At 35.9% G+C, this 26,104-nt stretch overlaps 3 protein-coding genes across 8 annotated transcripts in view; 1 reads left to right on the forward strand and 2 right to left on the reverse strand.

Moving 5' to 3' along the window:
- Positions 1-585: 585 nt before the first annotated feature.
- Positions 586-8,809, reverse strand: LOC108755154 (AP-2 complex subunit alpha). Of its 4 annotated transcripts, none has more exons than XM_018498000.1 (14): positions 8,781-8,809; positions 6,718-6,806; positions 5,792-6,003; positions 5,518-5,711; positions 5,203-5,434; positions 5,022-5,130; positions 4,285-4,928; positions 4,081-4,212; positions 3,787-3,984; positions 3,389-3,723; positions 3,035-3,303; positions 2,804-2,948; positions 2,498-2,705; positions 586-2,413 (listed from the first exon to the last, which is right to left on the reverse strand). In XM_018498000.1, the coding sequence occupies exons 2-14, from the start codon at positions 6,779-6,781 to the stop codon at positions 2,336-2,338; spliced, it is 2,820 nt and encodes a 939-aa protein (XP_018353502.1). In that variant the 5' UTR covers positions 6,782-6,806; positions 8,781-8,809; the 3' UTR covers positions 586-2,335. The 4 variants fall into 4 exon arrangements, with proteins under 4 accessions (XP_018353502.1, XP_018353498.1, XP_018353501.1 ...); XM_018497996.1 differs by lacking the exon at positions 8,781-8,809 and adding an exon at positions 7,599-7,743; XM_018497999.1 differs by lacking the exon at positions 8,781-8,809 and adding an exon at positions 7,459-7,585.
- Positions 8,386-25,901, reverse strand: LOC108755156 (thyroid transcription factor 1-associated protein 26 homolog). 2 transcript variants are annotated; one of them, XM_018498004.1, is made up of 4 exons: positions 25,855-25,901; positions 9,305-9,568; positions 9,102-9,234; positions 8,386-9,020 (listed from the first exon to the last, which is right to left on the reverse strand). In XM_018498004.1, exons 2-4 carry the CDS (start codon positions 9,432-9,434, stop codon positions 8,777-8,779), a joined length of 507 nt encoding a protein of 168 aa, XP_018353506.1. In that variant the 5' UTR covers positions 9,435-9,568; positions 25,855-25,901; the 3' UTR covers positions 8,386-8,776. The 2 variants fall into 2 exon arrangements, with proteins under 2 accessions (XP_018353506.1, XP_018353505.1); XM_018498003.1 differs by lacking the exon at positions 25,855-25,901 and adding an exon at positions 10,061-10,143.
- Positions 15,310-26,104, forward strand: part of LOC108755155 (alpha-crystallin A chain) — a 22,690-nt gene continuing 11,895 nt past the window's right edge. The window contains exons 1-2 of one of the 2 annotated variants that reach the window (XM_018498001.1): positions 15,310-15,686; positions 25,929-26,045. In XM_018498001.1, the coding sequence (XP_018353503.1) occupies positions 15,499-15,686; positions 25,929-26,045 (305 nt within the window). In that variant the 5' untranslated portion in view covers positions 15,310-15,498. The remainder of the gene's footprint in view (positions 15,687-25,928; positions 26,046-26,104) is intronic. The other variant, XM_018498002.1, reaches the window with a different exon arrangement.

Here is a 26,104-nt window from a genome sequence, read left to right on the forward strand (position 1 = left end):
GTAAATAAAAAAATTTTTTACATGATATTTTTTCATATCAAATTACACTTTAAAATATAGGTGGAAGTGGAAAATTCTGTACCGCCACATAATTTCGATCTAGTTCCATCAAATTTCCATCTCTTCGGTCAGTATTTTTTATTAGAAAAAAGATTTAAGGATGAAGACATCAAAGATCACAGTTCTACAGTATTTCACAGACGTTGGAAAACTATTACAAAGGAAAACTATTACAAAGGAATGTTTAAACATGTAAAACGTTGGGATAATTGTCTTAATGTTTACAATGGAAAAATGTATTTATTTCCTTTTATTGACATTTTTTTCTCTTGATTTTTTAAATAATTTTTATTTAATTTTTATTTGTATCTTAATTATCCAACAATTAAAAAAAATATTGCGATTTAAAATATCATTAATATATAAAACACAAATTATACCACACAATTTTACATATATATTACACGTAAAAAGATCTATAATGGTATAACACAAATTGTTATGCTCTCCTCTCTTTCTAATAATAATAATTTATAGATTATAATTTTAGCTTGGATTATACGTCAGTACCGCAATAAAAAAATGTTAATTAAATTTTATAGCAATTTGTGGTTTAAATGAGAAAAAAAGTTATACTGTTAACAGTCTCTGAAATATTAACTGTTCTATAAGAACGAGAGAAGTGAAAAACGTTCATGTTTCGTTTCACATTGCTTATGATTTAACGATAATTGTAATCGTATATCTAATAATAAAATATTCTATCGTGACAAATAATATTTAAAAAAGGGAGAGAAGGTAATAATGATGATAATAAAATCTCATTAAATCAAGTCGTAAAAACTGATAGCGCCGTGTTCTCTCGACCTGTATATACTATAATTAAAATACAGCTAATACATTACAATATAAAAGAAAAGAAATATAATGGGAACATTATATAGACACATGAATTTACACTATATGAATATGAAAAATATACATCTTACTTCCCTGAAGAATAAAACATAATTGAATAAGAAACAAATTTGAGCTTGTATGGCTATGAATAGCGCAATCTATCCTGAAAATATTTATAGCCATTTGTGATCAATTTTATATGTACAATTGTGTAAGGCTTTACAAAGTCGGTAACACGTCACCGATCGTTATAAAGCAATATTTAAATCATAATTAGAGCTGCTCTCTTCCCGCTATTATTATCATAATCAACATATTATTAACTTCAAATATTATCTGTACAGAGTTGTACACTCTACTAAATACACATCTTACGTAAAGACTCTGAAGATAATAAAACGTACTTCTATAGTTACAAATAATTAACCTGTAGACATTCAATTTTTAATAATAATATACTATAATACGATATACCTCCCATCTCATTTTGCAAACATAGAAATGACCAGCCATGGATTTATACTCTAATCAATATCAATGATACAGAAAATCGAGGTCAATCTAGGACATTATTCAAACTCAAGATCAGGACAAAGACAATTGAATATGAACTATTAATTGTACATAATAATTAATTCGCAGCTCCGTTAAATATAAGGGTATCTAGATAAACAGCTCATATTATACAACTACTGTCATTGTGCCCAAATCTACTCTCGCTCACGCGGCAATCTCATGGCAAAATATCAATGCAAGCAATTCGTGAATATGAACAAAACTCATGACGCGTAGGTACAAAACGATATAAAAGAAAATGATGTGCAAAGAGACATGTTCTACTCTGAATAATCGAAGTGATTAATCGATGTTTTAAAACTATATAAATTGCAACGATACGGAGGGAAACTTGTATTATAAAACTCAGTAAAAAAATCTTATATGCTTTGTTTCTATAATGCGGCTCGAGTGTTTCTACAATACGTACATATCCATAGCTAATCTAGCTTCTTCATTGCCTTTCTCCATTTTGCATTCTCGCCTCATCCGCTTAAATTGTAGATTGTAATATAAGATGTAGACACATTCAAAACAGATCCACACCTTAGTATCCTCGATTATGAGATAATACTGTCTGTCATAGCCAGTTCATAAACATATCCCTCGTTTCTTTCAGTACTTAATTTCGATAGTCCTGATTCAAACTTATGCTTCCTTCAATAAAATGATATATAGTGACACGAAACTACCTACACGAAGATATAGATCTTAGATAAGAGCGTTATGAGTGTAAGCTTGGGTACAACGCAAATATTTCTTAACAAATAACCATCAATATCTTTTTGAACGACGCGAGATGACATCATCGTTCGATAATGATATGTCCTCTCACGACGTAGTGCTAATTTTTCGATAATATTTACGCCTGCTAGGCCGTTTAAAATTGGTCCACCAGCAGGTCACAGATCTCTACCGACATCGATTCTTTACTCGAACGTACTGTTAAACGGAACATCTGCAAGCAGAAATGTGCAGTTAAATAGAAACACAAATTATCATGCTTATTACGATATTGAATCTTTCAAGAGTTGAACATTACCTGGGCTTGTTTATTAGGTTCAAGACGTAACAGGCAACCCACTTGCTGCGCCCTCATATGAACGATACCAGCGCAGACAAAGTTATCGGGATTCGGATCAATGCCATCAAGCAGTTGCATTCCAAATCCTTGTAGTTTCGTGCGTACTTGTGTCAGATCCATAGGTTGTTGCGCTTTGAAAATCTTTTGTGATCGTTGTTGATTCGTTCTGAAAATAAATTTAATGTGGAAATCAATCTATGGAACTATTTAAAAAAAATCTCACGTCTCTCTTTCCCTTAATTGTATTGCAATCATATCACATACCCGCCAAGATTTTTCCATCTTGCAAAGAATGATTCCCCATTCATTTCTGTTGGTTCGAAGAACTTATTAATTGTTAATGGTAACTTCATTGTGATCTTCTGTGGCACATTATTGTAAATGAAGGAGATAATCATGCTCGGCGAATCTATAAATAGGAAATATTACGTGTAATGGAACAGATTCCGATATTAATTATTAAAAATTTGTAAAAATATCGTAATAATAACGTACCATTATAGTCGTCAATGCATTCTGCATTGATCATTTGCTGGATCTGAGCGCCAGCTTCCAATATAGGATCAACAGGTTTTACTTGTACAGCTAACTTTGCTTGATTCTCGTCTGTCCAAGATAGTAGCGGTTGAAAACTGTGCAAGGCATATTGCGTCTTGTTTCCATAAAAAAGACCTACACGTCCAAGATTTTGTCTAAACTCCGATTTTACACCGATTTGTATCAAGTCATTTTCGAACAAAACACCATTATTCTTACAAACAAACCTGAAAAATACAATCAGAATAATAATTATTACAAATATCAATATTATAATTATATAAAAATCTGTCATTGCACAATATATTTTACTTTTTAGGATTGTATGTATTTTGGGTGCCGTTGGTAGTACCAAGTTTATTTGGCATGTTATAAATATCTCCCAAAACATCAAGCAATACGCCTGTATTACTAGACGGTTGCGAGGAAGGTGGAGTTGACAACCCTAGCAAATCAGCAGAAGAATTGTTAACTGTCACGGTTGTAGCAGCAGCAGGAGGTTCAGTGTGATGATTAGTATTTGGCGCTGGACTCTTGCTTTCTCTAATTTCGTTCTCCGGTACTCGACCCGGCTTCTTCTTCTTTAAAACTGCAAGAATGGAGGATTCCCTTTCGGGGAATGCTGGCATTTCTTCCAATACGGTGGCCTACAGAAACGGATGTATCAATGACGAACATTCACATATTTAATTGTTACATGTTATACATACCAAGACATCAGTTGAAGCAATAATACTCAATTGCAGGTATTCTGATGCTCTTTGTTGCAACTCAGCGTCTGCGCTACGTAAATTACTATGCTGCCTGAAGACATCTTGGATCTGGCTTCGTATTTCGGGGAACAGATTGACAAACTTTATATACGTCGAAAGCAGCAATGCTCGAGTCATAGGAGAGCATAAATGATACTGCAAGAGATATACATATGTAGATGTGTGTATATGTGTGCATATATATATATATATATATGGACAATTTTCAAAAATAAAAATATGTGTACTTACTTTGGAATGTAGTAGTTGAAACTGGACAGCTGGAGAAGATCGTTGGTCGCCAGCTATGAGATTACCAAATTCTCCAAGTATATAACCACCGACTTTAACCATATTTTCGTGACAAGCGGGTGCTTGCAGAGCCTGCAACATACAGCATACACATATACAGAATATCGGAATAATTTTAACAAAAAGAAAAAATATATATTTTACCTCAAAGACGGTTTTCGCAGCATAACCCTGAACATCATCTCGATTGATAACAATCTGAATAACTCGATACCAAACTTCCTCGGATACGTAATCGCCTGCTATCCTAATCAGATTTAGGATAACATCAACATACCAAGTATAATCGGTCGCATATTTTTCTGCTAGAATCGCTACTTTAAGGACCATTTCTTCTCTAATCGAGTAATCAGCTGTCTCCAAATAATTTAGCATTTCCTGGACAATCTCTTCGGCATTGCTTTTATCACACATGGCATATAATAGGTCTACTGCTTGTTGTCTCACAGAAACATCCTTCTCCATCTTCATTGATAATATGACTACTTCTTGGTGTTTCTTTACGGCTTCGTGCGAGAATTCTGAAGTAGCCAAATGGCACATAGATTCGAGTGCCAGGTATCGCAAATTGGTCTCACGGTTCGATAAAAATTGACCGAGCTGGTTGCATGCTCGTACAAGGAGATTCGGCTCGCTATCGTTGTGAATAATTAAACTAATGGCTTCAAAGAGAACAGCATTTTTCGCGTTTGAATGCTGGACCTTCTTTGACTTGGGTGGTTCTTGAGCTTTGTTTAATATTGTTTCTAGACATTCATTTAATCTGCCTCTGACACCTGGATCTTCGGCTGCAGAAATATAAATTCCGTATAAATAAATATCTTACAACGTATTGTGTATTTTTACATACAATGTACTCCATGCATTGTGAAATTAAATACCTGGTGGCGTATAATTCTGCAGCAGACGTAATAACTTGACAGATAACCATGGGGCTGGTACAAAGTAATACGTATAATCTTGCAAATCTGTATAACTCGACGTAACAATCTACAATCGCAGAAAAAATGATAAATAAATATTCTTATTGTCGTACGATAAATTTTTACTTCAGTAACGTACTCTACTTAATCTCGAAACTGCAAGACTAACGCAGCCTTTGTATTCGTCAGGATTTCTTTTTACGAGAGCGTCTATGAGTGATGCTGCGGCTGTTACAACGCCCAGATGTTGGTCGTTTAACAGATGAACTATACGCGACGTCCATTCACCGCCAGGTACGACATCGGGAGCTGTCCGCAATAGTCGCAGTAGACACAACGCAGCACTTTGTTTCACAACGTCCATGGTATCTCTATAGAACAAATATTTGAGAACTCAATGAATATCTGATATAAGCTCAGCATGGCTACATAAAGCAACTACAATATGTCGTACCCTGAGACAAGTAATTTTGGAATTTCATTGCCGAAGGCTTCCGCCATTTCCTTACTACCGATATTGGCGATGCATTGCAGCGCCAAATTAACATGAATTGGATTGCGTGAGGCGAGATCATTTTTTATACTTTGTATGATTAACTTAATCAGATCACTATTAGTGTTCACTAGGACCGATATGAAAAGATATCCCTAGAATTATATGAGTTAGTGACATCATCCGCTACATTATTGTGCATATTGCAGATTGCTACATCGATTGTCGTACTTACAATTTGTTTCTCTGAATATTTATTTGATGAAAGTAAATTGACAGCTTCCATATGTCCAAAGTCGATATCATGGCCAAGAAGGAAAATAAATAACAGCTTGCAAACATATTTCTTTTTCTGATATCCATCGAGTGTTTTATCTCCTTTAAACTTGCTGCGTATGTTTGCTAGTTCCTTGTTAATTCTCTTAATTTCTGCCTCTTTACTTTTGCCTAGTACAATAACATTAGTACAACGTTTTAAAAAAGAAAAGATTGCGCAAGGTATCATCCTTTATACAAACATATCTTATATAATACAATAATAAGATACGTTTGTGACAAGAAAATAAAATATATATTAGAATAAAACTTTTCTGTTGTAATATCCTCATTTATATTTTTTGGCTAAAAATATCCAAGGATTTTTCATTATAAATATCGATCAAAAATAATACAATACATCAGCAGAGATACTTGAGATGAAAAATAATGACAATTGCCAAATGGCTTCTTCAAGAGCAATCTTTTTAGCTCAGAAACGTGGATAGTTATATAAATAAATAATATGCATATAATTGTCTTCTATAAATATCTTAAAAAGACCAGCGTTAGTTTTTAATAAACGTTTGACTAATGTGTGGTAGATTGATATTGAGAGTCAAGCTATATCACAAAAAGATAGGCCTATATCAGAACCGCCCCCTTTCTCCTGCTCCTCACAATGTTAAACACGTCACATACAATTTCAGTTTCAATGGCACTCGAGGAATGAAATGTCATTAATAGCATCAAATATAAGATCAGCGATATTTTGAGGAAGAATAGCAACAATTGAGAATGAATTTACAATGCCGACAATCACATTATATAATCCAGCAATTAAATGTGAAGTGTAAGTATTATTGATGGAAAAATATAGTACATTGTCACACAACAGTTACTTACAATTCCTGATGTCAGATATGAATACCGCCAATCCACGCATACCATCTCCTCTGACGGCCGGCATCTTGCCTCGTTCTGCTCAAGACTACCTGTGAATGAGAGCGAGAGCTATGTGAGAACAACTCGGACGTTCATTCCCCTCCAATCTGAGACGCTTAGAGATTACGCTCCGACGCAGATATACTGTAATTGGTATTTGTTTCGCTCACTGAAAACGATGTGACGCAACGACGGGACGGTCGCGATCGCTCCTATCGCCGCGCGACTCCTATATGTGCCGTCTTTTACAATCGCAAAACTAATTTCCCTCTCTCTCTCTCTCTCTCTCTCTCTCTCCCTCCGAGCGTGCTAATCGGGGAAACGGAGTATCGTATGTACGTGGCGCCGAGTGGAGCTCCGGAATATAAAGTTCAGCCGTCGGAGCAGCTCAGAAGAGGCGCGATTGAAAACGTCGTATTCACGATTATTAAATTCGTCGAGTGATCGGAGCCGGCGGCGCGGTTCTTCTGCACCGCGAATTCCGACGGCTGATTCTTGACAGCGATGCGGCATCCGGAGATCGTCCCGGCTAGCGAGGGGAAGAGATGGAGAGGGAGGGGGGGGGGGAGAGAGGACACGTACGCGAAAGTCGCAATCGACGGAGGAACGGATCCGGGAAGGCAGACGATCGCACGACGACGTATCGATCGAGGAAGGGGAGAAACTATCTCGGTAGAAGAAGAGACGATACGAAGACGGTACCCTCGTCGAGCGAGAGCTGTCGTGCGCGCGGAGGATCCGCCGGGATACCAAGGGAATTGCCGTGAGTTGCCGCGAGTCCTCGCCGCGGCCGGAGGGGAGCCGCGACCCGCGACGTCGCCGGGTTCACTTAGGCTACGTACCGATCTCTGGGCGCTGGGGCTACGTTCGGCGCACGGCTCGCTCGCGGGGCGCACGGTAGGCGTGGAACTAGTCGCGAGCCCGTGCCAGAGACTTCGTGGCTGTCGCCATTTGCAACCGTTGACTAGCCCGTGTCGTCCGACGAGCGACGGCCGCCCGTCAAAATGCCAGCGCGCACGCGCGATCCACGCTGGCGCGTGGAATTTCGTATTTCGAACCACCAAGGCGGTCAACCGCGATTGATCGCCGCAAAAGGGCACGCCGGTTCACGGCGGAAGAAGCCCACGGTTTCATCCAGTTCCTCATCGCTTCGTCCGTGGCCTCGGGATTGAATGCGAAAGGTTACCGCGAAGGGTCGCCGCGTCGATAGGAATAATCGATTGATTCGGTAAAAATCGTAGACCGATATTCATAGTTGATTCTTATTTTAAGACCGTCTTAAGATACTATTCTCTTATTATGACATCTTGAGACAGTCTCATGAGCTTCCTACGATAAGCCATTACTTAATCTTTAAATTTTTAATGATAAGAAATGTTGATCAATCATAGGCGAATTGATCAATTTCTTACAACTTAAGATTTAGGTAACGGCTTATAAGGATAAAGATATGTGTGAGAATCAGTTATGAATTAAATGAATACTTTTTCAGTTCAGATATATATTTAATTCGGAATTGCAACTCATTTTGTAAAAGTATTATGTTGATCAGCAAATGTTATTATTTTGAGAGATTTAAATGAAGCAAGGAATTAATGTTTTAATCATTCTATTTATTTTACTTCATTCCTATTTACTTCATTATAATTTAATGAGTAATTGCACACGAAATTGTCACTCTAGTTTACAAATGATACAGTTATATAAAAGATAATACTATACAAATATATGGAAGCAATCTCGTATGACAAAAATTTAATATTTGAAGAACATGTGTCACTGTTGGAACATCCTATACATATTACATTGTATAACATACAATATACATCATGTACAAATTTGAAAACACTACTATTTCTCTAATGCTCCATTGTGCAACGAAGTGATTAGGAGTACAGTCAACATAAAGCTATAAATGTTTCGAAATAATTTGTATATTGGTCAAAAGCTTCAAAGAATTTGTAATAAGACTTTGACCATAACCTGAATCCTTCTAATCGAAGATAGAGACGATTGTACATTACGTTATTTGCTGTATTTTTTCCAGCAACATTTCTATCCTGCCCTTCATGACAGGCTGTCCCTTCTTCGTCTTTTTCGATAACACCTTGTAATTTTGCAATTTCTTCTCCCTATACTTCTTCAGGGCTTTCTCTCGTTCTGCCTTTATACGAATGGCATTCTCTAGCCTGTTCTTTTTTTCTTCCTGCTCCCGCTGATATTCCCGTTTGGCTTTGAAGAAAGCATTGCTCTTCTTCAATTTGCTGTTTACATACGTGAATAAATTGATCAATATTAGATTTTAAGTTGTAAACTCTGAACAGAGTTCCAAGTACTTTACATACCTAGTCTCATTCACATTTTTGGATGTATTACTTAAATTTGACGACGTTCCCGCGGAATTCTGCTGATCCTTCTTAAGTTCTTTATAATATTCGCGTAACACAGCCTTCTTCCTCCTCTCTTCCCATTGATTAACTAATACAAGGAAGCAAATTTTAAATAAACAATAAACTTAACCTATTCGTGGGGTACATAGTACACATACTTTTATACTTGTTGCTATACTTCTGTAATCTGTACTTCTTTTTGTCGAATTTCTTCTCCCGATGCTTATCTTCAATATCACCTTTGTCAGTTCGACCTTTATCTTTCACATTCCTCGCATTGTTCCTCATAATCGATGTTGATTGACGTAGCGCATGTAACGTAACGACGTATAACCACGTGTTTTCCAATCTTTGGTGATCAATTTCAGATTTCAGGTGAAAAATCAGCTGTCTTCTAACGCCTCTCGCGGCAAATGTTGTAACTGGAATAAAAAGCAATCAAAACGGATGGTAAAAATGATTTGAAAAAAAAAAGACAAAAATATGAAATTTTATTTGAAACGTTTTATTGTACGTGTTTAAAAATTTAGAACACGCATTTTAAACATAATTTAACAACACATTATTATATACGCGAGCACGAAATAAATTATGTTATTGCACAAATAAAAAATATTTAGAAATGCACGTTATATCAAAATTATGAAATATATAAAAATATATAATATAAATGTACATATAAAATATAATACAGAGTATTTAAATTATATATATTTGTATATTCGAAAGAATCGCGCAATTTTTATCAGATATTTTTCATTTATTAATAAATATTTATCCAGCCATTACAAAAAAAAAAAATGTTAAATTATGTATTGCAGAAATGAATGACGACAATAATTTCCGACTTCGTGGGAAATTGTGGGAATTACTTAATGCGAGAGAGCGCTTATAATTATACAACTCTTTATTACCTGTCACCGCGTTACGTGTGAGTTTATTCATGGCGATGACATTGGATAATTGACCATGTTAATTTATAGACTTGATGATTGATCAGCGTTAGAGATCGGAAGCTGCAGAATGGCAACGCGATCGCTATGCGCGTGCCGTCCAACAATTCGTTTCATTAACGATAAGGTTGTCTTACACAATTTCGTGCTAACGTATATATATTGCATTCACGTCCTTGCAGAGAGGCTTGCATTAAAAAGAATGGAATTCATGCACGGAAAAAACGATTCTGCTGAAATACATCTAAAAATTTAAATTAGATACTCTTTAAATTCTTTGGAGTGGAACTTCATTCTGAAGAGTAAAAATTCTTGAAAAAGAGTAGTTTTCAATCTTTAAGCGTGAAGTGCATAGATCTTTGCATAACGTAGAATGCAAAAAAACGTAAGAAAATCAACCAATCAGTCTTTTATTTTATGAAAAGGAAAGAAATGAAGGACTTTGATTGATTCATTTTCTTATAGGCTTTCTACAATAAGCCATTATCTAAGTTTATGTCTTTAAGCCGTGAAAAATTGATCAATCACAGCCGAATGTGAGAATAATCGATGATCAATTTCTGATGGCTTAGGACATAAAGCTTAGGTAATAGCTTATTGTAGAAAACTCATTATGCATTTATGCATTATGCGTTATGCAAGACTATGATCCCACCCTGAGATTTCACTCTAAGAGATCTCACTCTTCGGAGTGAGAATCACTCTAAAAGTTAGTTTAGAGACTACAGATCTGAAAATAATTTTGTTAGACCGTAAAAATAATTCTGTAGAAAATTCAAGCATGATGACTTAACGTAAAAAGTTTTGGCATTCTAGTAACCAAGAGTTGAGAGTTCTAATAAATAATTGTTTTAATAGTTCCAACAAAATTATATTCTCGAAGATCTATATCTAAAAGTTTAGCAAAACAGTATATCTTTGAATTTAGCAAAATATATTTAGCTATCAATTTTTTTTAATTCACTTCAGCAAAAATTCAGCAAAATCGCACTTTTCATGCACATACTCTTGAGTGCCGAACGTTTTAACAAAAATTCTCAATAATTCGCGATATCCGCGTCGTTTCTTCATTATGTATCTCGTGTTTCCCGACGTGTCGGCCTGCGTTTGCAAGAGATTGGACAATTATTCATAGCTCGGTACGTAGACGAGGAAAACAAGCAAACTGACGTCGCCGAAAAGATAGTAGCTCAACGGTATGCGCTCTACCGGGCTATTATTAGCTGACAAAATCCGAGACGAGCATAGAATCTGAAGCCAGATTCGTTCGAAGGCATTCGCCGTTCGATTCCTTCGACCGTCGATCACCCCTTCGTCATTCAATGTCGTATGACAACGAATTGATCGATCACTCGTAACATTTTCGTCCTACAATAATAAATATGTGAACCAAAATAGGATGCACACATCGCGACTGCGAGTGCACTCCGTTTCACGCATGATACCCATAATGTATCATTTTTTCCTTATCGTTTACCGAATATCGAAGTAGGACAAAACGATACATCATTACTTATCATTATTCATACTTTTACGTAAAAAATTAAATCAGTGTACAACGGCTTTAATATGCATTAATGCGCATTTTTACACTGAAAGAAAGAAATTGGCTGCTGCAGCAAATTAGGTGGCACAGCATTTTTAATTGGCTGCAACAGCCAATTAAAAATGTTATGTCATATTCAGCCAATCTTTTCTTTCAGTGCACGTTCAAGTGAATTCGTTATTAATTAAAACAATGACGCCATTAACTAGTAAGACGTCTTAGAGACGTATCATGACGTTCTCCGTAGCGAAATCTTGCGCAATTATGGGAAAGATCGATCGAGAAGGTTATTATGCACGACAGTCTTATCTTCGATCCATATTAGGAACCTGTGACGCCTTTTATCGATCGGCGTAAGTCTCATGGAGGTGACGTCACACCAGTCAGGTTTCCTTTCCTCTCCCATTGATGGCAACTGTCTGCTTTCGTCGACGTTTTAAAAATGAGAGAGGAAGTCCGTCGCCTCGTAAAGAATCTCACCTGGAGATACAAGAGCGACGACATTGACACACTTTAGCATCAACCTCGATGATCTCGTTATTCGAGATCAGCATCTTTTATTCCTCTCTTTTATTACTAGATACTCAAAGAAACCCTTATTAAGTCCTTGTGTGGGCTCGTGATGAGAAAATAATCTTCTCAAGAGAAACGCGTTTGAAAGTTTAGCAACGTTGCTTCGAAATTTCTAAGGCAGATGAAGAAGTTCAGTTTAAAAATTTCGTCGTAAGCTACATTTCTTCGAAGAACGTTCATTGGCCGCTTTGTAATATTTTGTATATATTTATTGATACATTTTACTTTCATCGTACAATCCTACGTTTCCTTCAGCTCATCAAAAATCATCATATCTGACCTTCTCGTTCCTTCCTTTGATTCATTTATTTAGTTCGACATGAGAAGCGACTTTTCGGCGGTGTTCTAATTCACATGAGCGTATGTGGAGGCCGACAAAGGACTGTATATGTCGAATGGGTTGTGTATGGACGAATATGGGGGCGTATAGTGACGTTGCCGTTCCATTCAGACGCGAGAACGCAGTTCGTGACGATACGAGGCGCCGAAATAGCGTCGGCGTCACTCACATCGCGAGACTCGGTTTCAATACCGTAAAAGAATTCTCTCGTGACGACGCATACAATTCTTTTTTAACATTCCCGGCTCGATGACGCGTCTCGGAGCGATTGCCAATTTTCGATGGACGCAATGCGGGAAGAATTTCTAATCGGCCATTGTTAATGTTAAGAATCCATATTTTCTACATACTGAGATCGCAGTTTCATCAATTTGATTCACGATTCTTGAAGTCGATAGTCAGATATCTATGACTATATTACACGTGGGAATGCTAACAATTAACATCTTCAATTTATAAACTGGCATATAATTTTACTTAAAAATGTTAACACTCTCGGGAAAGTTTTAACGTCAAAAATGTAAATGTTGTTTTAATCTTTACAGGAAAGAACAGTTTTATCGTAATAAAAATTTGGCTATATATAGATGCAGATTTGAAAATAATGTTGTTAGATTATCAAAATAATCATGTAAAAAGCTCAAACATGATGAGCAATACTGCAAAAAGATTTTGACATTCCAGCTAGTAGCTTTGAGCGTTTCACATAATTATTTTAATAGCCCAACAAAATTTATTTTCAGACCTGTATCTAACTAAATTTTTAGATATTTTACAACAAAATTGTTCTTTCTATGATTTATACAGAATAGGAAAGCCATTATAATGGCTCTGAAACAGTGTTATATTTTGAAGAAAGAAATACAATGAAATATATATTATGTTAAATTTTGCTTAAAGAAAAGCTGTAAAATTGAAAAAATAGATCCCCGTCTTCTAAATTAGGTTAATGTCTTTCAATTAAAATCTTTATTGATGACGATTGCAATCTTCATGGATGGATCACCGCGATTAAACGATGTCTTGTCGACCTTTTAATTCGATCTAATTAAACGATCAGCACCGTAAAAATTGTATTCGCCGTTGCATCTAATCGTTAAAGGCTCTTATATCATCTCCTTTTGCTTTCAATTTATGTTTGCTGACACGAACGTTTATTCTCGTTTATGACAGTGTTTTAAAACGAAATTGAATCTTAAAACGAATTGAGTCTTAAATATTAAAAATTTTGTCGGAAGAATTGTAGGAACTAAGGAACCACTACATAGAATGAAAACTTATTTTTACACATATTATCACTCATTTCCATCCTTCTTATATCAGCCATAAATAGATACGAATAATTCTATCGAGACTCGTGGAATTTACGAGATTGTTCTTTCGCGGGGGTCGTTTATAAGGAAACGATTGCGCGGGTTTATTAGTCATGTTGTGTTGTGCGGGCAATGATGATTCGTTTTGTGCCGTTCCCGCCTACGCGCGGTCTTTATATGAACAAATTCTAAGAGCGAGGCCACATTTCTGCGTGACGTATTATTTGTTTTTAATACGAAAATAAGTCCACCCTCAGGTATCAGAAAGTCAACACACCGGCCTCAATGAGGATTTTTTCGATGGGAAGGAAGTCAATTCTCTTAAATTTGTCAGTCGCCAGGTCTAGTTTACTCAAAGTATCAACATTTAGAACGTTTTTCGCCATCTTTTTCTCTTCTAAAAAAATATCAGAGTGAATCTATCATTAATATGCTGATATACTCACATAAACGACCATGAATGCGCCAATTAAATATCTCAAAATTATTTTTTGAACAGTAGTATCTAAAAAACGAAGCAATCTTCTATATAGAAAATTACGCTTAATTTAATTTCTCAATTGTTAAGTCTAGTTTATTCAAAGTAACAATATTTAATACATTTTTTCATCTTTTTTTTTCTTAAAAAAATATTAACGTATCTATCATTATTATATTCACATAAACGAGAGACTATGAATACATTAAATATCTCAAACTTATTTTAAACAATAACGTCTAAAAAAACGGAGGAATCTTCTATTCAGAAAAATTACGTTCAATACTCTTAAATTTGTTAGCCGTCAAGTCCTATTTAATCAATATTTAGCACGTTTTTTCATCCTTCTCTTCTCTTCTTAAAAAATATCAGAGTGTACATAATTAATATACGTATAATATACTCACATGAACGATCATGAATACATTAACTAAACGTCTGAAAATTTTAAACAATGACATCTAAAATCGGAGCAATCTTCCCTCAATAGCACAGATCTTCAAGGGATTCTTCCGAAGAATATTCAGAGAATGTCCCCATGTCCTAAGAACGTTCGCCAGAAACGTTCTTCGAATAAAGTATGCTATTAAGGTTCTATCGTGAGAAAAATTACGTGAAATTTTTATAAATAGTAGCGACGTTCGTAGAACAGTAAAACGATCGCGCTTTTCCATCGATCCGCGCAGGAAGTAGGCGGCGACGGACGCTTCGCCATTTCATGTCCGTCAACTTTTCGCTAACGACGCTCCTGCCATTTAGCGATTAATGTCTAATTAAATTTAGGGCCGTGATCGTGCATGTCAAAATCTCGCGAGCGTCCGCCGCCGTTTCACAACCGACCGAGCGACGAGCGGCGAGCGACGAGCGGCCGCGTGGTGACGAAGTGAGCCGAGCGCGGCCGAGCGTAGCCGAACACCCACAAGCGGCCTCGCCGGCGTCGCCGGGTATTTAAACGGCCGCCGGCGAGCCGCGCTCATTCGTCAGACAGGAACGAGACACGGGACGTGACACGTGCCGAGTTAAAAGAGTATTCAAGTACCCGGTTACCCATTATTCGCAATCGAATCGTATCTGACGCGGCGCGAGTCCTCGTCAAGTGATTACAGTGACAAGAGACACGAAAGTGCTGCCTGGGCAAAAAAAAAAAACATGGCCGACAGTGGTATCAAGCGCAACATTCCCATCAAACTCGGTGACTTCAGCGTGATCGACACCGAGTTCTCCAACATACGCGAGCGCTTCGACGCCGAGATGAGGAAGATGGAGGACGAGATGTCGCGGTTCCGCAGCGAGCTGATGAATCGCGAGAGCAACAACTTCTTCAAGAGCACTACTAGGTATGTCAAGTGACTACTCCGATATTCTCTCTCTCTCTCTCTCTCTCTCTCTCGCGCGCGCGAGACGCTTAACCTTTCAGGACGTACCGGTTATGTTCTCTCTCTCGCGCGTCTCTCTACGCATAAATTCGTGTACACGCGCCTCTCACTACGTTCCATAAAACCCACACAGAAAAATATATATCGTACCCCGAGTAACAATTACTTATTTCAAAAGTTCATATATTCCAATAAAGTTCATATTTATCATAAGTTCATCACAAATTTATTCTTCAAAATATATTCTGAATCCTAAATTTGTTGTTGCTTATTATATAAAGTTGCTTCTTCGATCAATTTTATAATATTCTTTAAAAGAAAATAAATTCTTATTTTAAATATACATAATAATGAGTTTTTCTAATATTTGTAATAAGTACATTTTAAGATTATCTATTATGAAGAAAATATTCTTTAGTGAAGATGATTTGAAAAGGAAAAAAATAATGGAGTAATTATTTTTTTTTAGTAAATACTGAGAGAAAAATGTCAAAGTATTGCGAGACAAATGTTATTTATAATGTTTTCTTCGATATTTATTACCCTAACAGCAATAGATTTCCAAAGAACGTCATGAGGACGTTCAAAGGACGTCCGTATGTCCTTTGAAGATCCTAAGGACATCGCCAGGATAAATGTTATTAGAGTAGTTATGAAAAAATTTGATTGTAATAACGAAATATACATTTCTATAAAATATCTTATTTTTGTGAAATATATCTCATTAATTATAAAAAAAAATGAAATAGATGGTTTATTTACTAAGAATAAAATTTTATTTCGCCGTATTTAAATAAATATTTATCTCTGTGAGAAATAAATAAATAAATTTCTCCAAATGAATTTTTAAGTATCTTTTCTTCAATGTAGAATATGATATTTTCCTGTGTGTATACGCATGATGTATTTATTTTATCTTTGGCCTGTTTTTTTTTTAGTTAAACTTCTGGCACAGTTCTTTCCTCTTTTTCTTTCCACGTTGTATTGGACAGAAAAAGAGAAAGAATAAACTGCGCACAAAACACACACAAACAAAAAGTTTGGCTAAAAAATTTTGTTTAACATTCAGTGAACAACAAGGATATAAAATGACTGCATTTAACAGAAAAAGCAGCTTTGTAACTGCTATATAAGATTCTTTAGTAACTGGTTTATACATTTAAATTCAATGCGGAATTAAAGACAAGACTAACTATTGTATACTTACAATACATTAATTTTACTGGTGAAAAATGTTATACAATTAACATCGTGAGTTAACTTTTATTTTTCAAAAATTAATAAAATGAAATCCATTTTAATCTAGGAAACATTTTTGTTATACCTTTTTGATGTTTAGATTATCTCATTTACCTATTTTTAATCAAAATTAATAATAAAAATCACTTTTTTCTCCACATTTGCATTAGAAAAAAAAAAAAAAAAGAAAAAATATTAAACGTGCAGAAGTTCAGCTAAAAGAACAGTCCTAATGATACATCATGCACATCATGTGCTTTATGGAACGCAATCTTAAGCCTGCAATACGCAATGCTTGTTTTCCTGCTGGATCGCTTTTGGTAAATTGCTAAAAATTCTACGTTCCTGTGATGCAATTCCAGTAATTTACTAAAACGCAAACGATCCCCAGTAGGAAAACAAGCACCGTACGTCACAGACTTTATATACATCGATTTCGAAAAGCTTTTCTTTCCAATCGTGAACGATAATTCGAACGCTTGCTTACATCAGTGACGATACGAACAGTATATGTTATATGTTTACGAACCGGCATCTGCGTATTGTGTACGTCTCGAGGTCGTCTCTCGAGGGAATTACACATTAACGGAATTACTGTGCACGCTGTAACATCGTACTTCGGCGAGAAAGATCGATAGAAATAAGCGTAGGTCGCGAATAATGCGGTTGACATTGAGGATATCGATCCTTTTGTACGTACAAATGAATCTCATTTGTCCGATTTGTCGTAGTTGCGACGCGCGAGAGGATTAAAGAGAACTTGCGAGAGTGGCCTTCGTATCCTCACGTCAAAGTTTTTCTTTTATTTTCGCTCGATCGTATATCAATATGCGGTAGGTTTTATTTCTGATGCCTGGATCTGTTTTTTTAAAAGAGATTTTATTTCGTTTAAAAGAGGGATTCCGTTTCATTTGACGCGGCACGTCCGGCATTGAAATTACTCGCGATCGAAAGCAATTATTAACAGTCGTTGAAAGTCCACGTGTCAATTTGCGATATGTCAGAGAAAAAAAAAATGCATTTTCTTTTTGCGTGATATAACGATTCACCGATCGTTAGTGTTTTACATTACGAGTTCCGTCTCGTCGATAGTCGAGCGATTAGAGAGATTAGCAATCTATAGATCGATCGTATGCGTTATCGTGCAGATGCAATTTAATATTTTAAGACGGTGAGTCAAGATTGATTTCCGAATAAGAAGCGTCGTTATAACGTATAGATACAATAAAATCGATCGCGAAAGAGTGTAAAAAAAATTAATCGATGAAAAAACAAAATTAAATGGAAGGATAAAGATCTGATATAGAAAAATAGATAATACATTACATGTAGCTCGTCGCGTTTTAAGAGACTCGATAATAAAATCGCTCATTTGCGTGATTGACTTACATCGTCGCATCGTTGTCTTGCCAAAACTATTTGATATTATATCAATTTAGAATCTAAGGTTAATTAATGTTAATCAATTTAGAATCGTTCATTTGCGTGATTAATTTACGTCGTCGTTTTGTTAAAATTTTGAATGCACCGTTCCAATCTTATGTCCATTTAAAATCGCTCATTTATGTATGTGATTTTAATTTACGTCGTTGCGCTGCCTTGCCGACACTCGGTTTCGATCTTACGGTTTCAGTAACATTAACACACATTCTATAATAAGCCATTAGTAATAAATCAGAAGTCAGAAGCTAGAAATTGATCAGTTACAGTCGAGAATGTGAGAAGAATAATTGACTATTAATTAGTTAATGTCTCTCTAGCTTCTGATTTCTAATTCATTACTAATGGCTTATTGTAGAATGTGTGTCATAATATGTCATGTTAAATAAAAAATTTGCAGAACGTAAGCTTTCGTAAAAATATATAGCTCTCCTTTGTCATGAAACGTCATCTCAGTGTCGTCGCCAAAAAATCGCAAAGATGAGGTTTCTTATTGGGGAGGGTGATTCGGTCGCCGCGACGATTCGCAGATTGCATTTTTGCATCGACACAGTCGTTTCGTGCATTTTAGTTTCTATTTATAGAGATTCCGTCACTGCATTCGCGAACCAAGAGCCTCCTTTGGCGACTCGACTGCTCGAAAGCGAAGCGTGATCCAGAGAATGTGTGCGTTGGAAATTTGCGTATGCTCGTAGTCATGTGAAACTTGGTCGTGGAAATCATTCAATTACTAACAACGATGTTCGATGCTTAATTAAGTAACCGTCATTTACACTGAGAGAAAGATGTACTGAATTTTAACAAGTATTCGTTTGAATGGCGCTTGTTTCGTCACAGCGGAAACATTCACGTAAAGCGCGGAATATTTCCAATGGTGGGAAAACTGTATACGTGTCGCTCGCGGAATTACAAACGATGTCTATTACGCAATTACACGAGATGCGTCTCGTTGAACGCACAACGGACCGCGTTCACTGCATTTTTGACGGCGCGGGCACACCGATGCACGCACACGGTCTTCTGAATGCAGCATTGTCGTCAGTGCGAAACTAGCTAGTTGAAAGAAGCGAGATGGGAACACGGAAAGAGAACGGACAATGTTAAATTCCGGGATTTTGCCCGAACGAAATAAACTCAGTCAACGTACTCGTGCTCGTTGGCACTATCCGGAAAATAGCGGTTTTATTGAAGTATCTAAAATATAATCTAGACGCACAGATTTAATAATTTTACCATCTTGTTGGATCCAACAGGTTCTAAAATGTCAAAACAAGTGTCTTTGCAGTATTATCAATATTATCATTATACTTGAGCATCTGCAAATAATTATTTTGATAATCCAATGATTATTTTCAGATTTGTATCTATATTAGAAAAAGAGAAAGTCTCGATTACATTAGTTGGAATTCTAATTGAAAAGTAACAGATCACACGGAAAGAATGATTTTGTGGAACTACAAATTCAGCTAGATATATATCTGAGAAGAATTTTATTAGATCCGTCGAGTAATGCAAGGATACTCAAATTGATTGCTAGAAAACTTTTTGCATCATTATCGTTATGCTTGAACCTCCTAATTTTGATGGTCCAACATAATTATTTTCAGGTATCACAATTATTTTCTGTATCTAGCTAAATTTTTAGTTACTTCAGTAGAACCGTATTTTCTATGCAAAATTTTCCGGCAAAATTTGAACCTATTATAATTCTAATTGAGATAAAACCAGAATTCTAATTGATCCGGATCTAATTGATGAAATTTTTTTTTCTCAGTGTAACTAAATTTTTAGATATTCCAGTAAAAAAAAAATACATTCTTTCGACGTAGACAAATATTTAAAAAATGTATTTTTTATTGAAATTACATAATGAACGAGCTGCTTATGCATAATGCAGCGGCCGCGTCGCGAGCGCGCTGCATTGAATTAACGTTGTTTTCTTACATAGTGCTCGAAATAAAGTTGACACTTCATATAAATGTACATTTTTGCGATTATAACACCACGTTATTACGTCAATGCGACCTTGACATTGTATCGCGGTGTACCATCGCGAAATGGCCCCCACTGGAATCAAGCATTAAATCGTGGCGCAGGAAAGGTGAGGAGCTTGCAGGGATCCTAGACGAGTGAATTTACGCAGTAATTTTTACGACATCGCCGAGGCAACCGCATCGTCACAGTCCAGTTGTAGAGCGAAGCTTGGTCGGTATTGACTCTCGCTCACCACCGGTCAAGGATTCACGATGATCCCGAACGAGGATTTCTATCCACCCGCGCATAAAACGGTCATCAAGCTTCGGTATGTTGTTCAGCGCGAATTCTCAAAGTCCGAACGCATTCGTCATCAGTTTACTTTGATCGGTTAGTTAATCGGACGAGTTACTCATGCAAAAGATCATTTTGCCACGCAATTAATTAAATTCTTTTTATACACTATTTTTTTTTCGATCCGTGTGTTACCGATTAGAGATAATGTATTTATTTTTTATTTAACTGTTTCAAAACGGTTTTTTTTTAATCGTTCGACGATTTTAGTAAATAACAATGCGTGTATTAAAACTTTGTTTCTGTATGATAAGCTTCAAAATAATCACACAGAGCCTGACATTATAGCCTTTACCTACATTCAAATGTAGATTTTTTTTGTTTGCTATTTCTTTCACTTCTATACATACAATATATTTTTTTATTCTGTTGGATGATTTGCATCTTTTTCAATATCAGAAGGAAAATATCTGGCTGTCAGATGTAAAGGATTAGAACATAACGCGATCTTAAAACATTGAAAGTTCCAAGTATGATGGATATGGACGTCGTATATTAAAATGCAAGCTCTAAAATCCTGATTAAAATGATATTTTATTCATTAAAAAGTATTGACGTAAGTTTAGAGAGATGTCGAGTTACTACGTATATATATACAATATATATATATAGTAACGCCCATCCTGAACCGGTTAATTACATTTAATTCGTCGATTTAATTTATGTACAGCCATTCATCTCGATCAACATTCCTTTTCGTAATATGACTTAAGAATTTCTTATAAATCATAACCAGATCCATTTTGAGAAACATGCCGTGTCTCGTCATTGACGTAAAAAAAATTGGCATAAAAGATTCTGCCTGAAGCGTTTATAAATATCTACGTCGCGGTAAGCAGGTGCTCGGTGTCGAACGTGCATTCTCGATGGATCATTCGTGGGAGGTGAATATGGTCCATTACAAAGTTCGAATAATCACGTGTTTCTGACGTAATTCTTATGTTCAGGGACGGTTACCGCAAATAGACAAGTAGGCATAGCACATCACGCTGAGTGGCGTCTTTGACGCGGACGTGTTATTAACGTGTAGCTCATCTGTAACAGATAGACAGCAAGATATACAAATGTAATCGACTCTTCAGGCACCTGTTCTGGATTCTGACTTTTTATTCTTCATTACTATTTGAATTGGACTTCGTTAATAATTATTAATCGTAACACTTTGGAGCCAAGTATCACATATTTAGAAGAAAATTATTTTATAATTGTACATCGCAGTAATCTGTTGTTGTTAAATGACGGAAGCACTAAAACATCTGGTTTTACAGTCGAGTCTATAAATGCAAGCAAATTTATCGAGTTATCTTGAAAAAGTAAATATTTTCCAGCGTAACACAAATTTCCTATTTTATAGTAGGAAATTGCAATTACGTATATGTTTCTTGACAGAAAAATCAATAATTGTACCACGTGCAGTATTTCGCTTCTTTGGAACGAACGCAAGATAAAAATTTTATGAATTCGAATATCGTGCAGCAGATAGCTTTGATGCTTTCGAATAGACGGTTCGTCAAGATTCGAGCAGAAGCAGGAAATTACCTCTTATAGAGGCAGGGCAATAGCTCGCTAATTGACTTTGGTGAACTATGCTAAACTTCATGCTTGAAACTTTTGCTGATAACTGACGTACTGTCGGCTAGACATCGCGATCGAAGATTCGAGCAACGCAACATGATGCGTGCGAGCTAAAAGGAGATTCACTTTCCACTTACTCTCACACACGCACTCTTTTGTTTCATCGTACTACCATGGTCTTTCCGTTACACAACGTGCCGGCGACGTGTAACTGACTGTGAGTTAAGCGATTCATTGACTTCCAGCCGACCATTGGCATCGCGTAAATGGCTAAATGTGATTCTGTCGAAACGTGCTCATCATACCGATTATCTTATTCGATAGAATTAGTTAACTAGATATGATTTGCGACGATAATAAACTCTTTGTCACTCAACGAACAAATCATTAGAAATTATATTTAATTTTTCGAAGACATTTATTATTTCGCACGATATAGTCATCTTTTCTCACATTTTTATATAATAAAAATAATAATCTCGAAATTATGCGTCGGTTAATATTTTAGTTAAACTTGTTCTATTAATTGTCATAAGACAAAAATGTTTATTCTGTCTCATCACGTCAAACGAGAGCGAGGAAAATATGATTTTCGTTTATATAATTTCTGCAATTGAATTGAATATCTTGGTATGAGAAATTGTGCTATGTATTGATACAAGATTTCGAGACCGATACAAGTTACACCAATCATTTTCAACGATTTCAAGTAGTAAACATAGATTAGATAAACACTATATATTATTCTTGCGTCATATATGTAATAAATTTTCACTACCGCTTCACGTTTACTTTTATTATCATTTTTTAATGAAACTTTTTTCTTTCAATGAAATACCTCGTTGAACACTCGTATATAGAAATCTAATGATACCGTTGAAATCACATCTTTAATTATTTCTTGAATTATAATTTTGTTGTATGTAATCAATTAAAGTGTGTAAGACATGTATTCACACAATGTGATAAAGACATATTCATATAATGTGAAATGCGTGCAAAATAACATATAATGGATTAAAATTAGAAATTACTACTTCGTGATTCGCGTCTCGCTTGGCCTTTTCACTCCGACGAGTCGGGTTTTGTAAGAGCTCTCGCGGTATGGTCGACCTCTCTCGATTTCATGAGACGAGACCCGACCTTTCTCTTGTCTGGCATAATTGTTCTCTACCGTGTTTCTTTCCTATTCTTTCCCACGCAGCTTTCCTACGGCTTTACTTGAACCCTTTCGCACTTCCCGTTGGCGAACGTCTCGTGGTATTTAAATGTTACGAGCTTAGATTCAATCAGAATTTCACGGTAATGTATATCTCGGTTGTTTTTTTTTTTTTTGGTAAAAGTTATAAATCGTACGATGCATTTGCATTCTCAGTAATAGATTTGTCAAAAAATCACGACGGTTGGATAGGAATTTATTGACAGCCATCTCTTTGTTCGATATCTATACGCACGAAGGAAATAAAACGCGGAAAATAATCGTTATTACTGTCAAACACGTTATATCGCGTGACGGGATATAGTGACATTTCGTTCTTGGAAACGTTTTACTCTGTCATACAATTTATTCGACCATCACGAAACTTTATAAATGTCGGACACGATCTCACTTCTTCCGAACATTAATTTTCATCGAAGGGATTCATGCATTTTATCTTTTGTGAAAATATGATTTTTGCTTCTAGGGCAAGATAATTCATTAGAAAAATCTAGACTCTTGTAAAACAAATAAAATTTAAATAAAATTCACAGCGATAACAGAGAAATTTTTCACATTTACTAAAGGCATTTACTAAAGTTTTATTCAAATTTTGCTAATTTTGCCAAAATCATCTGTGCATAACAAGTCTTTCTTTTTAGATTTATATAAATAATTACAAAGGAATAATCTATGACTACCTATACACGATAATATCACTTATAAATTCTCCATAAACTTATGGTGCAGACATTCTAAATATTTCACCTATTTCGAAACTTATGTAAATTTCGAGGAGCGATAAATGAGGCTGGAAAATAGCGGTGTGGTAGAATTAAATCAAAGTTAATTCTGCGAGGAAGAGAGCTTAAGGTAACACGAATAAACGTGACTCGAGAAATCACGATTACCCTCGCTGCAAGTATGGCTGCGACGACGTAATCGCGTACTATTTATAGTATCCTACGTGGTAGTAGGTCGACGACCTCTCTGAAGACAAGGCAAGACACTTCCGGTTATCGTGATATTTAGTTCGATGGTATTTCGCGCGAGGTTTAGAAGCGGAGTTAAGCTTGTTCTTATCTGCATGTAAGCACGTTTACGATCGATCAGAGACCTTTCGGGGGGCCGTTAATAAATTTAACGTCGATTACCAGCAGTAATTAGCGTCGACCTCCGTGGTAAAAGATCACCGGGACAAAGGCAGGTACTCGAGGTTCGAGAAATTTCGTTTTATCGCAAAACGAAGTGTTTCCTTTCTTTTAAACAAATTTAGAATCAGTAAGATTTATCACGTATACGTATTGTATTTGACGAGTGCGCTTATTAATTTTTTAAGTTGTACAAATTAATTTGTATATAGCCTTTACGATTAATTTGCTGCGTGTTTGACGTGTGTCGATTGTCTTACTGCTTTTTATTCTTTTTTTTTAAAGCGATTTGGCAGCATATTTTAGATTTACGATAGGCATTAGTTGCATAGTCTCTATAGTACATACACGCGATGAGATTTTTATTCAGTCAAAATTTGGCGCTAAGTTCTATATATGGTTTGTTTCCATTTAATGTTTGTTTTCCTACGAAGTTTCATGAATATGAAAGTATAAGACGTGTAAGACTACTTTTTTGCAATTTATTAAGGAGTCGTATTGTCATATTTTTAATTAGCAAAAATAAGACAGTGCAAAAAAGAGAAAAATAAAGGAAATAACAGATTTAAAAAGTACCAGAATTTCAATTAAATCTTGCTGGAAATGTCGCCCGCTCATTGTTTCTTGGCAAACTTATTGCTCTTAATATCACAAACATACTTGATCAATCTAATTAATAGAACGTATAATTTTATAGTTCAAAGTATTTCTTTGCCACAAATTAACAATCGAAAATTCGGGATAATGATATCGGCACATGTAATTGTAATTTCAACGAGAATGGTTTTCATCAATGGCGAGTAAACTTTGAACAGTTATACGTCAGTTGAACAGTTGTTATTACGACGTTGAAGATAGACAAAGTCATGAATTTATATGATCAAAGTTTTAGTAGATTCCCAAATAGATTCGATTATTTATTCACCGTGGAAAACTGGTGCTTGTTGATGAAGATAGCAAAGCAAGAGTGATTTGTCGTTAGCGAAACCAGGAAGCTCGGAAGAGATCTTAGACCATCTGACGAATAACTGTTAATCGTTGGTGAAACCCAATCTGAGGGAACAGGATGCAGGACACAGATTAATCGAACTGTACCGCCAAGAAACAGGGGAGGGAAGACAAGTAATCGCGTGAGTTAACGTTAAATTCGGACGACTCCATAGCCATCAGAGATAACCGTATATAATAATAACAATACCTCTTCCTGCGCTCGACTACCATCTCGCCTACCGAATCTCGGCTCTCCGCATTGGCACGTGACTAACTATGAAGTCGACACCACACGAGCACCAGCGAGCACCATACATCGACGACCTCGAAGACGGAAGGTTGGGACAAGGTCGATCCTGCTGCACCGTCGAAGCGATCCGCGTTCGACAGTTTCAAAAGGTGACGCTCTATCGTAGAGAAAAGAAAAAAAAAAAAAAAAAGAAAAAAAAAAAAAAAAA

Source organism: Trachymyrmex septentrionalis, unplaced genomic scaffold (genome assembly GCF_001594115.1).
Source record: "Trachymyrmex septentrionalis isolate Tsep2-gDNA-1 unplaced genomic scaffold, Tsep1.0 scaffold85, whole genome shotgun sequence".
NCBI lineage: Eukaryota > Metazoa > Arthropoda > Insecta > Hymenoptera > Formicidae > Trachymyrmex > Trachymyrmex septentrionalis.

What these genes read in the sequence shown, in the direction of transcription:
- LOC108755154 (XM_018498000.1), bottom strand. Translation starts at nt 6,781, where the DNA reads ATGCCGGCCGTCAGAGGAGATGGTATGCGTGGATTGGCGGTATTCATA. An exon ending in CAGTTTCGAGATTAAGTAGA is followed by an intron (nt 5,131 to 5,202) that starts GTACGTTACTGA and finishes CTGCGATTGTAG; the next exon opens with ATTGTTACGTCGAGTTATAC. An exon ending in CTGCGAAAACCGTCTTTGAG is followed by an intron (nt 4,213 to 4,284) that starts GTAAAATATATA and finishes TGTATGTTGCAG; the next exon opens with GCTCTGCAAGCACCCGCTTG.
- LOC108755156 (XM_018498003.1), bottom strand. Translation starts at nt 10,091, where the DNA reads ATGAATAAACTCACACGTAACGCGGTGACAG. An exon ending in GTATAGCAACAAGTATAAAA is followed by an intron (nt 9,235 to 9,304) that starts GTATGTGTACTA and finishes TCCTTGTATTAG; the next exon opens with TTAATCAATGGGAAGAGAGG. An exon ending in AAAAATGTGAATGAGACTAG is followed by an intron (nt 9,021 to 9,101) that starts GTATGTAAAGTA and finishes GTATGTAAACAG; the next exon opens with CAAATTGAAGAAGAGCAATG.